At 40.9% G+C, this 16036-nt stretch overlaps 1 protein-coding gene across 3 annotated transcripts in view; it reads left to right on the plus strand.

Moving 5' to 3' along the window:
* Window positions 1-16036, plus strand: part of usp46 (ubiquitin specific peptidase 46) — a 90087-nt gene that overhangs the window by 61826 nt on the left and 12225 nt on the right. For all 3 annotated transcript variants that reach the window (XR_010017355.1, XM_063043153.1, XM_063043151.1), the window contains exons 6-7: window positions 10413-10496; window positions 15242-15439. Coding sequence is in view for 2 of the 3 variants with exons in the window: in XM_063043153.1 (XP_062899223.1) it covers window positions 10413-10496; window positions 15242-15439 (282 nt within the window). In the remaining variant the exon portion in view is untranslated. The remainder of the gene's footprint in view (window positions 1-10412; window positions 10497-15241; window positions 15440-16036) is intronic.

Genomic DNA, 16036 nt, shown 5'->3' on the forward strand with positions numbered 1-16036 from the left:
GTGCAGGGATGTGATGCTGAGGCTTTATAAAGCACTGGTGAGGTCTCGCCTTGAGTATTATGAACACTTTCGGGCTCCTCATCTCAGAAAAGATGTGCTGGCATTGGAGAGGGTTCCGAGGAGGTTCACAAGGATGATTCCAGAAATGAAATAGTTATAGGAGGAATATTTGATACCTCTGGGTCTGTACTTGCTGGAATTCAGAAGGAAGTGGGGGGGGGGATCTCATTGAAACCTTTTGAATGTTGAAAGGCCTAGACAGAGTAGATGTGGAAAGGATGTATCCCATGGTGGGGGAGTCTAGGACAAGAGGGCGCAGCCTCAGGATGGAGGAGCATCCATTTAAAAAGGATGCTGAGAAACTTCTTTAGCCAGAGAGTGCTGAATTTGTGAAATTTATTACCACAGGCAGCTCTGGAGTCCAGGTCATTGGGTGTATTTAAGGCAGAGTTTGATAGGTTCTTGATTGGACACGGCATCAAAGGTTACGGGAAGAAGGTAGGGGAGTGGGGCTGAGGAGGGGATAAAAGGATCAGCCATGATTGAATGGCGGAGCAGACTTGATGAGTCAAATGGCCTAATTCTACTCCTATGTTGTATGGTCTTAAATAGGGTATTACTGCTACAGAATGTATTACCGCCACAGGCTTTTAAAAGGCTGTCATTGCAACAAATATAGGGAGCTTATTTAAAAAAAAATAAGATCCCTGTTTGATATTTTGTTTACTAGGAATGCAGATAGAAATTCATGGAAATATTCTGAGTTCTGGTCACCTCACTACCTTCCAGGGTTGAAATGGCTGCCACAAGAGGGCACAGGTTTAAGGTGCTTGGGAGTAGGTACAGAGGAGATGTCAGGGGTAGGTTTTTTTACGTAGAGAGTGGTGAGTGTGTGGAATGGGCTGCCGGTGGTGGTGGTGGAGGCCGATACGATAGGGTCTTTTAAGAGACTTTTGGATAGGTACATGGAGCTTAGAACAATAGAGGGCTATAGGTAACCCTAGTAATTTCTAAGGTAGGGACACGTTCGGCGCAACTTTGTGGGCCGAAGGGCCTGTATTGTACTGTAGATTTTCCATGTTTCTATATTCAATATCGTACAAAGAATGATGGCAGAAAGATTAATATTTCAGATTGATTTGTCAGACCTCGAAGACACTGGAAGATAAGGATAGGAGGAGAAGTGGAGTTTGATATTGGTGCTGTGGAGTGAGATTTGTAATGGTGGGGTACAAAATGAGGGAAAGGTCTGGGCTGATTTGGAGTTAGAAATGATTACAGGGATTCTGCAGGGAGCGCTCATGGAGTGAGGCCGTTTTTGGCTTCGCTCCATTCCTGTTACCTTTTTAACCTATGATTTCCCTTACTTAACCAATTTTTACCTACACTAGAAGATTTATTTTATTTTACTGATTTTTTTCTTGAACTGTAACTGTGAAGTCTGAAGAAATGAGTACAAGATCCAAAATAAAAGGCGGGAAAGATTCTGATGGGAACGGAGGAAAAAGAAAAGGTGATCCTAAACAAACGGAGCTATCTTATGAGATTATGATGAAGTTTTTAGAGGAAAAATTTGAACAACAACGTCAAAGTTTTAAAGAAGACTTAAAGTCAGTCATGGAATCTCTGAAATCGCTGGATTGTGAAGTTAAGCAACATAGAAGTAAAATTTCTGAACTAGATACTAAATCTCAGAAGAGTGACTTAAAAATCAAGAAATTGGAGCAGAATTTAGCTTCGATCACTAAACAACTGGAACATTTTAAATCCAAGGTTATTAATCTGGAAAATCGATGTAGTAGACAGAACTTGCGTATAATTGGTCTCCCTGAGGATGTTGAGGATGGAGACCCTTCAATAGTTTTTTCTCAACTTTTAAAGGATGCGTTTAGTTCAGTATTTTCCAACGATCCTCCATTGCTCGACACGCCCATCGTATACTGCGTCCAAAATCAGTATCCGCCGAATCTAGACCGAGCCCAATTATTCTCCGTTTCCATTATGTTAGCGTTAAAGAACAACTTATCTGTATTGCCCGCCGGCAAGGTATGATTAAATATCAACAACATTCATTCCGTTTGGTTGAAGACTACAGTCCCGAAGTGATGAAAGAGCGACTGGCTTTTAAACCTCTGATGTCGGAATGCTATCAAATAATCTTAAACTGGCATTATTGTACCGTGCACGTCTCTTTCCGATGGATCTCATCGTGTCTTCCATTCCACAAGTGCTGTTGGAAGTTTTTTGGGTGAGAACTACCCATTTGATACGGACACCATCCTTTAATTAATGTTCCGCACTTTCAGCACCGGCTCTTTTTTCAGGTGTTTTTTTAAAAAAAACTAAACCTTCAATTACCATATGAAGGAGGTTTTTCACAAGAACAAGATTTTCATCTGTGGTTAGTAGTGTAGGTATTTTTTCACAACTCATCTAAAGTTTTTTTTTCTCTTTCAGGAGTAATTTTACTTTTCTTTAACTAGTTAATTTTTACCTATTTGATTTCTGACATTGTCATTAATGATTCGATTTGATGATAAATTGTGACTATATGGAGGAACATTTTCTTTATTTTTGCTTTTGTATAATTAAAATGGCAGTCTGTTTCCCTTTTTGCATAATTTCCTTTGTTCTTTCTGTGTACGCCATGTTCTTAGGTTTCTTTTTCCCATAATTCCTCTTTTTTTGGAAGCGACATTTCTAATTACTTTTATTTGTAATTCACTAATCATATGTATTGGTACTAACTTTTCATGTATTTTAGAAATCACAATATGTAGATTATTATAGTACAGTGTTTAATTTTTTTAATTGGATTTCAGGGGTCTTCTTTGTAACATATATTTTTGGAGTTGCCTCCCGCAGAAATGGGGTTAGATTTAGTATTAGTTTTTTCAGCCTTCTGTGGCTTAGATCGGGGATTTCAGGGGTGGAGGGTGGGAGGGACTCTTTTTTCTTTTTTATTATTTTTTTCTATTGGGCTGATTTAGTACTACAAAGATGTCTGCAGTGTCGTGATTTCCGGTTCCGCTGTGAATATTTATTCCTCTTCCGATCTCATGAGTTTACATTATGGTTAACTCTTTATATACCAAAGGGTTACCATTAAATTATGGCTCACATTATTAATTTTGTCTCTTGGAATACAAATGGTTTAAATCATCCAATAAAACGGAAAAAGATTTTCAAAGTATTCCAAAGACTGAATGCTCACATTATTTTTGCACAAGAAACTCATGTAAGGAAAGAGGATAATCAACGCTTCTTTAAGTTTTGGAAGGATTAACAATACCACTCGAACTCCCAAGCCAAAGTCTTAGGCATTTCAATTTTTATAGATTCTTCAATTACATTTACTCATCAAGACATTATCTCAGATCCTAGTGGAAGATTTTTGTTAATTACTGGGTTACTTTTTAATAAAAAAGTTGCTATGGTTAACGTTTATGCTCCAAATGTGGATTATCCTAAATTTTTTAAGCATCTATTCACTTCCTTTCCTAACTTAAATGAGTATATGTTGATAATGGGTGGTGATTTTAACTTGTGTTTAAATCCCATGTTGGATAGATCCATATGTAGTCCGGATCTACTGAATAAGTCGGCTACTCTTATCAACTCTTTTATGACTGATTCTGGGATTTCTGAAATTTGGAGATTTCTACACCCAAAGGACAAAGAGTTTGCAGTCTTCTCACATATTTATCATTCTTATTCTCGAATTGACTACTTTTTTATTGACTATTGTTTAATTCCATCTGTAATTGATTGCAATAATGACATTATCGCCATTTCGGATCTTGCTCCAAGGAAACTTTTTATTAAGTTAATGGATACTACTTCTACTAATAGACAATGGCGATTTAATTCTAATTTGCTTCAAGACTTGGATTTTGTTAAGTTTATGAAGGAACAGATTGATTTCTTCTTTTCAACTAATATTACAGAAGAAATTTCCAACGGAACAGTATGGGATACTTTTAAAGCTTATATCCGTGGACAGGCTATTTCCTATTCTGTAGGTTTGAAAAAACGTATTAAGAATGAAATACTTGTGTTGGTTGATAAATTTAAAGAAATTGATTAAAAAAAATGCTATTGCTCCTATCAAGGAGCTTTATAAACAGAGAGTTGAACTCCAAATGGAACATAGTTTACTATTAACATCCTCGATCGAAAATCAATTAATGAAAACTAGAAATGAGTTTTATATTCATAGTGATAAATCAGGTAAATTATTAGCTAATCAATTGATATCTACTTTGGTTAAACGTCAAATTACTAAGATCCGTAAATATGATGATACCTTGACAGTTGATCATGATGAGATAAACAAAACCTTTCAAGAATTTTGTACCTCTTTATACCATTCTGATTTTCCTCATGATTTTAACATCATGCATGATTTTCTAAGAAAATTGAATTTTCTGAAATTATCACCCAAAGATTGTTTAAAATTAGAAACTCCTATTACAGAGGAAGAAATAACAGCTGTAATCTTCGCAATGAATTCCGGTAAAGCATCTGGTCCTGATGGTTTTACAGTGGAATTTTTAAAGTCTTTTTCCTGTATTCTCTCTCCTTGGTTGTCTAGAATATTCAAAGAAGCAAACAGATTAGGTAAATCACCACAATCGTTTTATGAAGCTTCTATTTCTTTAATTCTTAAAAAGAATAAAGATCCTACTGATTGTGCATTATATAGACCGATATCTCTTTTGAATATAGATTCCAAAATTTTAGCAACTAGGTTAGAGAAGGTATTACCTCAAATTATCTCTGTGGACCAAACAGGATTTATTAAAAACCGTTATTCATCTTTTAATATCAGGAGGTTAATGAATATTGTTTATACCCCTTCACATAACACTCCGGAATGTATTATTTCATTAGATGCTGAGAAAGCTTTCGATAGATTTGAATGGCCATACTTATTTAGTGTGTTCGAGAAATTTAATTTTAGTCTGATATTTATATCCTGGATTAAATTGTTATATCATACCCCTGTAGCTTCGGTTTGTACTAATAATCAAAGATCTCCCTTCTTTCGTCTATCTGGGGGTACTAGGCAAGGATGCCCTCTTAGTTCATTATTATTTAATATTGCCCTTGAACCTTTAGCAATTGCTATCCGAGACTCACCTAACATTTTTGGTATTACCCGTGGAAATGAAATACATAAATTATCATTATATGCCGATGATTTGTTATTATATATCTCTAATCCGGAGAAATCAATTCCTGTTATTTTATCTTTGTTGGCTCAATTTAGTAACTTTTCTGGTTATAAATTGATCCTTAATAAGAGTGAACTATTTCCCCTAAATAAGCAGGTTCCTATTTATGGATGTCTACCATTTAAATTGGTTACTGACTCTTTTATATATTTAGGGGTTAAAATCATGAAAAAGCATAAAGATTTATTTAAAGCTAATTTTTTTACCTTTAATTGATCAGATTAAACTTTTGCTTACTAAATGGTCACCAATGTCTTTGTCACTGATGGGTTGGATCAATGCTATCAAGGTGATTATTTTGCCTAAATTTTTATATGTATTTCAAACGGTACCAATTTTTATTCCAAAATCCTTTTTTGATAATGTTGATTCAAAAATTTCCTCATATATATGGCAGAAAAAAAACCCCTAGGTTAGGTAACAGGCAGTTACAGAAAGCTAAAAAGGGTGAGAGGGGGGTTAGCGCTCCCGAATTTTAGATTTTACTATTGGGCAATTAACATTCGATAGTTAAAATTTTGGTTACGGGACTTGGGTGTAATTTCAAGTCCACATTGGGTAAATCTTGAATGTAATTCTTTACAAGGGTTTTCACTGGGTTCTATTTTAGGGACTTCGCTTCCTTTTATTCTTTCTAAATTGTATAAACAAATGAATAACCCAATAGTTAAACATACTTTTACATATATGGTTTCAATTTTGAAATTTTTTTGGGTTGAATCAATTTATTTTAGCAAGTCCTATTATATCTAGTTTCTGTTTTCAATCTTCCACTATGGATCAAGCTTATTTAGATTGGAAAATCAAAGGTATAGTACGATTTCGTGATTTATTTTTGGATAATTGTTTTATGTCCTTCGAACAACTATCTAATAAATATAATTTGCCTAGCCTCACTTTTTTAGATATCTACGGGTTAGAAACTTTTAAATTACTGTTTCTCCTAATTTTCCACATTTATATCCAATGGATATTTTGGAAAAAATTTTAGATTTAAATCTTTTTCAGAAAGGTGTTGTAGAAATTATTTATAATATAATTATGAATTTATGTCCTGATGTACCTAATAAAACTAAAACTAATTTGGAAAGAGAACTTAAGATCACTGTACCCACAGCACAGTCAATTCAATTATTTTCTTGTCTTCGGTTGACCACTGTACAATGTCCAGGCGTAGGGTTGTGTGCACCACATCCAGGAACTGCAGCCTCCTTCCCACATCGACCCTCATCTCCCAGGAACTGGCCGTTAGCAGCAGATTGGGCTTTGGTTGTTTGGTTACGAAAGGCCTAGCTCCCTCTTTGATGAAGGTGATGGCCTTCCTCAAATCTGTGCCAGCCGTCCTCTTCTTGCATCTCTCCCGCTCTATTGTGTCAGCAAGAGCCAGAAGCACCTTATCATGGCGCCACCTATACCGTCCTTGAGTTAGAGCTGTTTTACACCCGGACAGTATATGAACCAGTGTCCCCTTTTGACCACAGAGCTTGCAGTTCAGGTCCTTTCTCATCCCCCATGTGTACAGATGTAATGGCGAAGGAAGGGTGTCATACACGGATCGCAAGAGGAAGGAAATACGGAAGGGCTCCAGTCTCCATAACTCTGCCCATGAGATCTTGTGCTTAGGCAGATCCCATTTTGTCCAGTCACCCTGGGACCCTTGTTCCACTGCCTTTGAAATCTGCTTCTCTTCCTCACGGATCCGTACTTCTGCCTGTATCATGTCTTGCCTATTCCTTATGCTTGCGTTTCCCCACTTCTGGAAGTGAACTGAGCTGAGGCCTTGCCGCCCGACGTAGGGGTTGCCGATGATATCTCGCAGCTTCAGAGAACACACTGCCTCCTCCACAGCTGCGTTAGCTGCCCACCTGCGCCCAGATCTGGTTGTAACGCCTGCTTGCTTTTCCATGACGTCATTGGAATCTCTCAAGCTTAATAAAGCTCTGCATTTTGCCACCTTGAATTCCTCCACAACCGATGACAGGGGAAGCTGCAGTTGCCCAGAACAAATGTAGAGGTCCACTGAAGGGAAGCTTGGGGGAACTCCCAACCATCTCCGCAGGTGCTTGTTGGTTTTCCTCTCGATGTCCTCTACGACAGTCATGGGGAACTCATAAAGTGTGAAGAGCCAGAGAAGCTAGAGAAGCCTGGGCAGAAAGCCGTATTGGTACAGCCGGGTTTGAATTTACCTGGAAGCCCGGATTTGTCGATCTTCTTCAGCCATTCGTCTGTCTGCTTCACTGCATTGGTGACATTGGCCCCATCTGTCAGTGACACATTTAAACCACTTCCCCAAGCATTTTATCGGGTTATCTTTGATCTTTGACCTCACCCTGAACCTGGAGGCTAAACTTGCTAGTAGCTTTGCCCTTTCTGATCACCATGCACCTGGACTTCTTAACCTTGAAGGACATCCTCGCCCAAGTGGCTACATTACCCAGGGTTTCCAATACCCATCTTGCTTGGACATGTGACTCAGTTGTTATAGTGATGTCGTCCATGAACCCTCGTAGAGCCGGCTGAACAATGCCTGACTCCAGCGTTGGGCTGCGGGTTACATCTTCTGCTGCTGATAATAGGAGGTTCATTCCCATAATAAATAGGATGGGGGAGATGGTGCACCCTGTTGGAATCCCCTTCTGGAGGTCCTGCCAACTAGTTGTAAAATGGGCTGATGTAAATCTGAGTTCATCTCCTCGGTAGCTGGTGATCATGTCTCGAATAGCCACTGGGATGTAGTAGTGGTCGAGTCCTTCTAGGATGAGGTCATGTGGAATACACCCATAGGCGTTCACGAGGTCTAACCAGACAACTGTTAGGTCGCCTTTTTTTCTGCTTGGCCTCACGGATCAAATGGCTAATCATTGAGGTGTGTTCCAGACACCGCGAAAAGCCTGGAATACCGCCTTTCTGGATGGATGTGTTGATATAGCGGTTCTGCGTCATGTAAGAAGTCAGCCTTCTTGGGAGCACAGAAACAAAAATCTTACATCCAGGAGAGAAATTGTCCTAAGCTGGGCAATTGTGGAAGAAACCTCTTCCTTTGGAATAAAGCATCCCTCTGCCAATTTCCAACTTGATGGAATAGTACCTTTGGCCCAGATCTTTTTCATGACTTTCCACAGCCTCCGAAGAAGTTTTGGGCATTTCTTATACACCTTATAAGGTATGCTGCTCGGGCCTGGGGCAGCTGATGCTTTAGCTTTCCGGATGATGTCCTGGATTTCCTGCCATGTAGGCGCTTTCACATTCAGCTCAATTGATGGATTTTCTGGTCTACGCACAGCCCGATTGGTTCCTAGTCCCCGACCCCTCCATGGGTCGCTGTGCCTCCCGCAGGAACTCCTCTACCTCTGGCTTCGAGCTGGATAGTATACCAGATTTTTGTTGGCCGAGAAGAGTCCTGATGAAGCTGAATGGATCTCTCACAAACTATGCTCGCCTTTTCTCTTTCTTCCTTCTTTGCTGTCGCAGATGTTCCGCCCTCTGGAGTTTGCACAGCTTTTCCTGCAGCATACTGGTTAAGTCCTTGATGCCTTCTTTTTCGGCCGTTGAGCTGGTTTTAAATCTCTTGTTGAGTGCCTTTAATTCGCCTCTCAAGCGACGAATCTCTGTTTCCCTCCTATTTGGTTGCCGCGGTAACTCCAGCTGGCCTTTCCGCTCCATTGGGCCAAATCGTTCCTTAGCTAGATTGTACGCTATAGCTGTGAATGAGTCGATCTTTGTGTGTACTGGACCTGCTAAGGCAACTTCCAGGATGCCGTCTAGATCATCATCGAACTGCACCCAGGTGACGTTGTCTGACGATCTAGGCCATTTGATCCGGTCTTTCTTTGACGAATGGATTGGGTAGCCGAAGAGGAACTCACTAGGTCTGTTGTTCGGTGCTGAGGCAACTCAAGTGCGGAGAGATCTTCAGTGGTGTGGGGTGCTTCCTGGCCGGAATTCTCCTTCGTCTCACCAGACACTATGTCCGTGCGCTGCACTTGGGTCACCATTGATCCACATCTAGACTTGCTGTGGTGCATCTTGAGTCCGCTGATGTTTTTGCAGACTTTCCCGCAATGACACCTTACTGTGAATTTCTCTCCGGTCAGTGTTGTTTGCTTTAGCTTCCTCGTAGTCGTGTTTCCTGTCCTGGCCGTTGCCGGTATGACCGACCTGTTGAGTCTCTCATTCTCCCCCCACCCCCCTCTCTCGGGAGACTCTGGGGGTATTGCTCTTCGTGTTCAGTCGTAGCTTGAGTGCTGCCCTCTTGCGAGTGCTGCCCACAATGTTGCTAGCCTTGTGAGCCCCTGCCAGTCTTTCCTATGTTCCTGTATTCCCAATAACTTTGTACCATTACCATGTTATGTTTATTTTTATGAAACTAATAAAAAGATTGGGAAAAAAAAATGATTACACTCTGGCACTATAATAGGATAAGTAAAGAAACAGGTGGTTTACAAATGATAGCAGTAAAACCAGTACCAACATCGACAGTATAAATTTGATCTAAAATTAGACAACTTGATATTGAACCTGGGAAAGATTAATTTTTGTGTGTGTGGACTGATTTTCTCCACAGGATCACAATAATAATGATTTGTGATTTTTAAAAAATGATATTTGTGTTCTGACCAATAACATCTAGAAAACTATATGAAGTCTGCCTAATTTAACTGAATATATCCAGCCCAATGTAAAGTTTCAACATCTCTGAAGAAGATGAAATTGATCAGGAATCCTGCTCTAGCTTTCCTTTACTCCTGTTCCAAAGGAAAAAAATGAATTAGGTTGAAATATCTAATCAAGAGAGAATGTAGTTTTGTTTGTTAACCCTCATCCACTAACCTATATTTTTCTATTTTGCATTCCTATAGAAAAATGGTGGTTGGTGCCTTCTCTTTTTGTTTTATGATTAAGACAGGAATATACGAGTGTCTGAAATTAATAATGTTGATCCATTTCCCAATACAACATCTTGTTATTGAATACTTCTATGATGGTGCGCTTTACCACGCCACCTTACTATTTATAATCTTTTTTTAACTTCTAATAATTCTTTACAAGTGATCTGAATTGTGACTGATACATTGTTTAAATTTTCCTGTACAATTTTAAAGTTAATGTAATCAATGTTTTAAGAGCATTTGCACACACATTTAATAGTGACACGTCCCCAACTTTTATTCTTAGAGACTTCAGCAACACGGAAACACTGTGCAGTGAACATAAATATTACTGTGAGACATGTTGTAGTAAACAGGAGGCTCAGAAAAGGTGAGTATATTGAAAGTGTATAACCTGTAACTTATGTTATCTACAAGTTGTAAGGAATTATAAATTTTGTACATCTTCTCTGGCTGTCAAATAATTAACATGCTAGGCTAAGCAGTGATTAAATTCTGAATTAATAGTTCTAGTAACCCTGAATTTACGCTTTTCAAGAATTAAATCTTTGTCTCTAAAAGTTTGAGAGCTTTGACGAAATGGCTTGATATTAGTGATCTCACTTTGCTTCAACCTCTTACTAAGGTTCCATGTGACGTAAGCTTTCACATCCACTCTAGCCTGCAACTGAACATTGGACAGCACAGGAGCAAGTTCCATCACAAGTGACTGTTATTAGAACCGTGTAGTCATGATGGAAGACACGGCAAAACTGGTAGAAGACACTGATATTACCTTTTAAGCCATCTTTAGAGGACAACAGCTAAGGGAGTAAGGTCCAAAACAAAATGTCAAAATGAGCCCCTTACACAGTTAGGCAAATATTTATTAGCTTTTTTGACACCGTTTCAGACATTTCTAGCACTCTTCTGTCTCTCTAGAGCACGTCTACAAAACTGGAAGTGTGACTCTTAACACATGAACTGTTCTTGATTATTTAGAAGCACAGGAATTTTAGTGCACTGGAGAGGTCATTTCAGCTTCTTCAATAAGTTTCAAAACAAATTGAAGTCACAGTTATGTCATTCACTGATATGTCAGATGGTATTGATGTAGAAATCAGACTGTTAATGCATACCAACAGCAAATACGAAAGCATCAAAGGAGAATTTTTCAATCCTACTCAAGAAGCTGTAAGGGCCCAGATGACCCATTGAATCTAGTGGCTGCCAATGGTAATCCAGGCTTTCAGTTCTTACAATTCAGAAATTAATTAGTTATTTTGTGAGGGAAATATGTAACCATACTCCACCAAGTGTGTCCGCAATAACTGAAATAATTTGCAGTCAGGTGGACAATATTTTCAAATGACTTTCAACAGGGCTCTCACAGGACTTTAAATTTTCCTGAGTTTGTTCCTGAAGTTGAACATGTAAATATAGCTATATCTGGGGGCGGGAGTTTGATGATGATGAGAGAATGATACAGTGATGGGTTGGTGAGGAGATGTGTGACCTTGCTCTCTCCTTAACATGAAGAGCTCAGTCTTTGAGAATTTCATGACCCATGCCTGTACTTTGTTTATTGTGTTATTCATGTGTTGTTCCGTCAGGTGAAGTATTTTTTATTATGCAACAGTCCTTGGCGGGAGGTTGAATAACGTAGAGGCCCTCACAAACAAGAGAAAATCAGCAGATGCTGGAAATCCAAGACACGTGCAGACAGACAGAGACACATACAGACACACACAAAATGCTGGAGGAGCTCGGCAAGCCAAGCAGCATCTATGGAAAAGGGAAAACAGTTGATATTTGGAGCTGAGACCCTTCATCAGCATTGGAGAAAAAAGACAACAAGTCAGAATAAGAAGGTGGGGGAGAGTAGGAAGAAATACAAGGTAATAGGTGATGGGTGAAACGGGGAGGGGTGAAGCAAGGAGCTGGGCAATTGGTGAAAGAGATAAAGGGCTGGAGAAGGGGGAAACTGATAGGAGAGGACAGAAAACCATGGGGGAGAAAAGGGAAGGGGGAGGAGCACCAGGGGGAAGTGATGGGCAGGTAAGGAGATCAGATGAGAGAGGGAAATGGGAGTGGGGGGGGCATTTGCAGAAGTTCGAGAAATCAATGTTCATGGCATCAGGTTGGAGGTTACCCAGATGGAATATAAGGTGTTGCACCTTCAACCTAAACGTGGCCTCATCGTGGCATTAGAGGAGGCCGTGGACTGACATATGGGAATGGTAATGGGAAATAGAATTAATTTGGGTGGTCACTGAGAGATCTTGCTTTTTTTTGGTGGATGGACTGCAGGTGCTCGCCGAAGTGGTCTCCCAATCTATGTCAGGTCTCGTCAATATACAAGAGGCCACACCGGGAGCATCAGATAAAGTAGATGACCCCAACAGACTTGGAGGTGAAATCGTCCCTCACCTGGAAGGACTTCTTGTTCAGCTCGCAAGGATAAGTGCCAGCAGAGAGATCAGTGAGCGGGATGAATAGACAAGAGAGCTTTTAGGGAGTGATCCCTGTGGAAAGCACTGTGGGGCGAGGGAAAGATGTGCTTGGTGATGGGATCCTGTTGGAGATGGCAGATGTTACGAAAAATTTTTTTGCTGGATATGGAAGCTGGTGGGATGGTAAGTAAGGACAAGAGGAACCCTATCCCTGGTGTGGTGGTGGGAGGATGGGATGAAGGCAGACATGAGCAAAATGGAAGAGATGCGGCTGAGGGCAGCATTGATGATGGAGGAAGAGCGGCCCCTTTCTTTGAAGAAGGATAACATCTCCTTATCTCTGGAATGAAAAGCCTCATTCGGAGACCAGATGCAGCAGAGACGGGGGAACTGACCAATCGACTTCCCAGCTCTTTACTTCACCCCTCCCCTCTCCCATTTTCATCTATCATCTATTATCTTGTATTTCTTCCTCCCCTCCCCCCACATTCTTACTCTGATGTCATTTTTTTTCTCACCAGTCCTGAGGAAGGGTCTCGGCCTGAAATGTTGACTGCTTACTTTATTCCGTTGATGCTGCTTGGCCTGCTGAGTTCATCCAGCATTTTGTAAATGCAGAGGCCCTACTATTTTATCATTGGAATGAAGCCGTAGTGTTTTCATCTGAGAATATTCCTTACTATTGTTTACAACTAGTCACCCACATCTGGATTTTTTTTTGGGAAGTGAGAGTTTCGTGTATTACTGAAGTGTCATTTGCTTCAAGAAATTTGGCTTGCCATTTCTCTAATCCCTTCCGACCTATGTTCGTGACACTTCTCACGCTCTTAAACTTTTCGATGATTTTAAGTTCCCTGGCCCCCACCACTTTATTTTCACCATGGATGTCCAGTCCTTATATACTTCCATCCCCCATCAGGAAGGTCTCAAAGCTCTACGCTTCTTTTTGGATTCCAGACCTAATCAGTTCCCCTCTACCACCACTCTGCTCCGTCTAGCGGAATTAGTCCTTACTCTTAATAATTTCTCCTTTTGCTCCTCCCATTTCCTCCAAACTAAAGGTGTAGCTATGGGCACCCGTATGGGTCCTAGCTATACCTGCCTTTTTGTTGGGTTTGTGGAACAATCTATGTTCCGTGCCTATTCTGGTATCTGTCCCCCACTTTTCCTTCGCTACATCGACGACTGCGTTGGCGCTGCTTCCTGCACGCATGCAGAACTCGTTGACTTTATTAACTTTGCCTCCAACTTTCACCCTGCCCTCAAGTTTACCTGGTCCATTTCCGACACCTCCCTCCCCTTTCTAGATCTTTCTGTCTCTGTCTCTGGAGACAGCTTATCCACTGATATCTACTATAAGCCTACTGACTCACAGCTATCTGGACTATTCCTCTTCTCACCCTGTCTCTTGCAAAAACGCCATCCCCTTCTCGCAATTCCTCCGTCTCTGCCGCATCTACTCTCAGGATGAGGCTTTTCATTCTAGGACGAGGGAGATGTCTTCATTTTTTAAAGAAAGGGGCTTCCCTTCCTCCACTATCAACTCTGCTCTTAAACGCATCTCCCCCATTTCACGTACATCTGCTCTCACTCCATCCTCCCACCACCCCACTAGGAATAGGGTTCCCCTGGTCCTCACCTACCACCCCACCAGCCTCCGGGTCCAACATATTATTCTCCGTAACTTCCGCCACCTCCAACGGGATCCCACCACTAAGCACATCTTTCCCTCCCCACCTCTCTCTGCATTCCGCAGGGATCGCTCCCTACACAACTCCCTTGTCCATTCGTCCCCCCCATCCCTCCCCACTGATCTCCCTCCTGGCACTTATCCGTGTAAGCGAAACAAGTGCTACACATGCCCTTACCACCATTCAGGGCCCCAAACAGTCCTTCCAGGTGAGGCATCACTTCACCTGTGAGTCGACTGGGGTGATATACTGCGTCCGGTGCTCCCGATGTGGCCTTTTATATATTGGTGAGACCCGACGCAGACTGGGAGACCGCTTTGCTGAACATCTACGCTCTGTCCGCCAGAGAAAGCAGGATCTCCCAGTGGCCACACATTTTAATTCCACATCCCATTCCCATTCTGACATGTCTATTCACGGCCTCCTCGACTGTAAAGATGAAGCCGCACTCAGGTTGGAGGAACAACACCTTATATTCCGTCTGGGTAACCTCCAACCTGATGGCATGAACATTGACTTCTCTAACTTCCGCTAAGGCCCCACCTCCCCCTCGTACCCCATCTGTTACTCATTTTTATGCACACATTCTTTCTCTCACTCTCCTTTTTCTCCCTCTGTCCCTCTGAATATACCTCTTGCCCATCCTCTGGGTCACCCCCCCCCCCTTGTCTTTCTTCCCGGACCTCCTGTCCCATGATCCTCTCGTATCCCCTTTTGCCTATCACCTGTCCAGCTCTCGGCTCTATCCCTCCCCCTCCTGTCTTCTCCTATCATTTTGCATCTCCCCCTCCCCCTCCAACTTTTAAATCCCTTACTCACTCTTCCTTCAGTTAGTCCTGACGAAGGGTCTCGGCCTGAAACGTCGACTGCGCCTCTTCCTATACCTGCTGCGTTCACCAGCAACTTTGATGTATGTTGCTTGAATTTCCAGCATCTGCAGAATTCCTGTTGTTTGAGATTAATCTTCTATTTGTTTTGTTTTTGGTTGACAGAATGTGCGTGAAGAAGCTGCCCATGATTCTTGCGTTGCACTTGAAGAGGTTCAAATATATGGAACAATTGCATCGGTACACAAAACTCTCTTACCGAGTGGTGTTTCCACTGGAACTGAGGTTGTTCAATACATCAGGAGACGCTATTAATTTGGACCGGATGTATGATCTGGTGGCTGTTGTTGTTCACTGTGGCAGGTTTGTTCGAAGTTTTTTATTATTTGCTATGGCAAACTAAACTACCATGAACATGGAAGTGGATTTCATTAGTAGAAAAACTATGGAGTACATTAAAATATTTCTTTGAAATTAGTATTTAAAAGAACATAGGTAATGGATGTCATGAAGTTGATAAAGCTGCAAATATGGGTGGGGTGAGGCCCATAAAATCAGAAGTCAATTGCTTAATCCTTTGATTCTCTAAACAAAACTTCTGATTTTGTTAGAAATTAAACATTACTACTGTGGCTATATGATTAAATTAAAGAGTAAACTCCAGAATGAATGTATGGATTCCACAAATAAATTTAAAATAATTGAGTACAAACCATTCAACAATTTTATGTAACATGACACGCATGATATTAAATGCAAGCTTTAGCCTTTATTTTGTTACTGGAATAGGGGTTAGTTCCTGAACAACTGAGACAGAAAACTCCTAGTTTGCAATTTCGTGCATAGTGACCAGACAAGAATTTGGGGATTTGATTTTTGGATTATCTTTTACTTCTGTTTTAATATTTGGAATTGCTAGTTTTAGTCAGAGTGAGAAAATTTAAAACAATGCAAAACCTC

The sequence above is a fragment of the Mobula hypostoma genome, chromosome 3 (genome assembly GCF_963921235.1).
Source record: "Mobula hypostoma chromosome 3, sMobHyp1.1, whole genome shotgun sequence".
In the NCBI taxonomy this organism is placed as follows: Eukaryota; Metazoa; Chordata; class Chondrichthyes; order Myliobatiformes; family Myliobatidae; genus Mobula; species Mobula hypostoma.